The sequence below is a fragment of the Lepidothrix coronata genome, unplaced genomic scaffold, assembly GCF_001604755.1.
Source record: "Lepidothrix coronata isolate B3197 unplaced genomic scaffold, Lepidothrix_coronata-1.0 Scaffold122, whole genome shotgun sequence".
NCBI lineage: Eukaryota > Metazoa > Chordata > Aves > Passeriformes > Pipridae > Lepidothrix > Lepidothrix coronata.
In genome coordinates this window covers 1,979,767-1,980,357 of record NW_016690302.1, presented here as the reverse complement: position 1 = coordinate 1,980,357, position 591 = coordinate 1,979,767, and the positions used below count along the sequence as shown (strand labels likewise).

Here is a 591-nt window from a genome sequence, read left to right as displayed (position 1 = left end):
ATGAGGAAGGGATGAGGAAGGGATGAGGAAGGGATGAGGAAGGGATGAGGAAGGGATGAGAGGAGGGGAACTAGATCTATTCTGCAGCAACTCCCTACAAACCCAAACTTCCCGCCCTCGAAAGGTTTCTCGAACAGATTCAAAGAAGGCCCAGCTGGGTCAGGGCTCCTGGGACAGCCCTGGAAACCCCCCAGGCAGTGCCAGGACCGCACCAGATCTCAGGTGAGGGTGACAGCCCTTGGACAGGGAACAATTTGGGGGGTTGACTTGGAAATCCTGGCACTGATGCCAACCAGAGCCTCCCCTGGGCTGTGCTGCTGCCAACAGCTCCCTTCCCAGAGGGGGTGCCAGGGCCACCCACCTTGCCTGTGGATGATATCCACCAGGATATCGATCACTATGATGGTGCCCGTGCGTCCGATGCCAGCACTGGGGACAGAAAACAAAAGGTCATTGCAGGAGGGAACAGTCCCAGAGTTAGGCCAGGCCAGCTCCACATTCTATATAGAGAATATATTACATACATTACATATTTTACATATATTTATATATTTTTAAATATTTTATATATTTTTCTATAAATATATTTAT

At 49.9% G+C, this 591-nt stretch overlaps 1 protein-coding gene across 2 annotated transcripts in view; it reads right to left on the bottom strand.

Annotated features, from left to right (window-relative positions):
• LOC108502672 (tyrosine-protein phosphatase non-receptor type 11-like) overlaps positions 1–591 on the bottom strand; it is a 37,283-nt gene that overhangs the window by 3,386 nt on the left and 33,306 nt on the right. For both annotated transcript variants that reach the window (XM_017825821.1, XM_017825822.1), the window contains exon 12: positions 362–429. In XM_017825821.1, the coding sequence (XP_017681310.1) occupies positions 362–429 (68 nt within the window). The remainder of the gene's footprint in view (positions 1–361; positions 430–591) is intronic.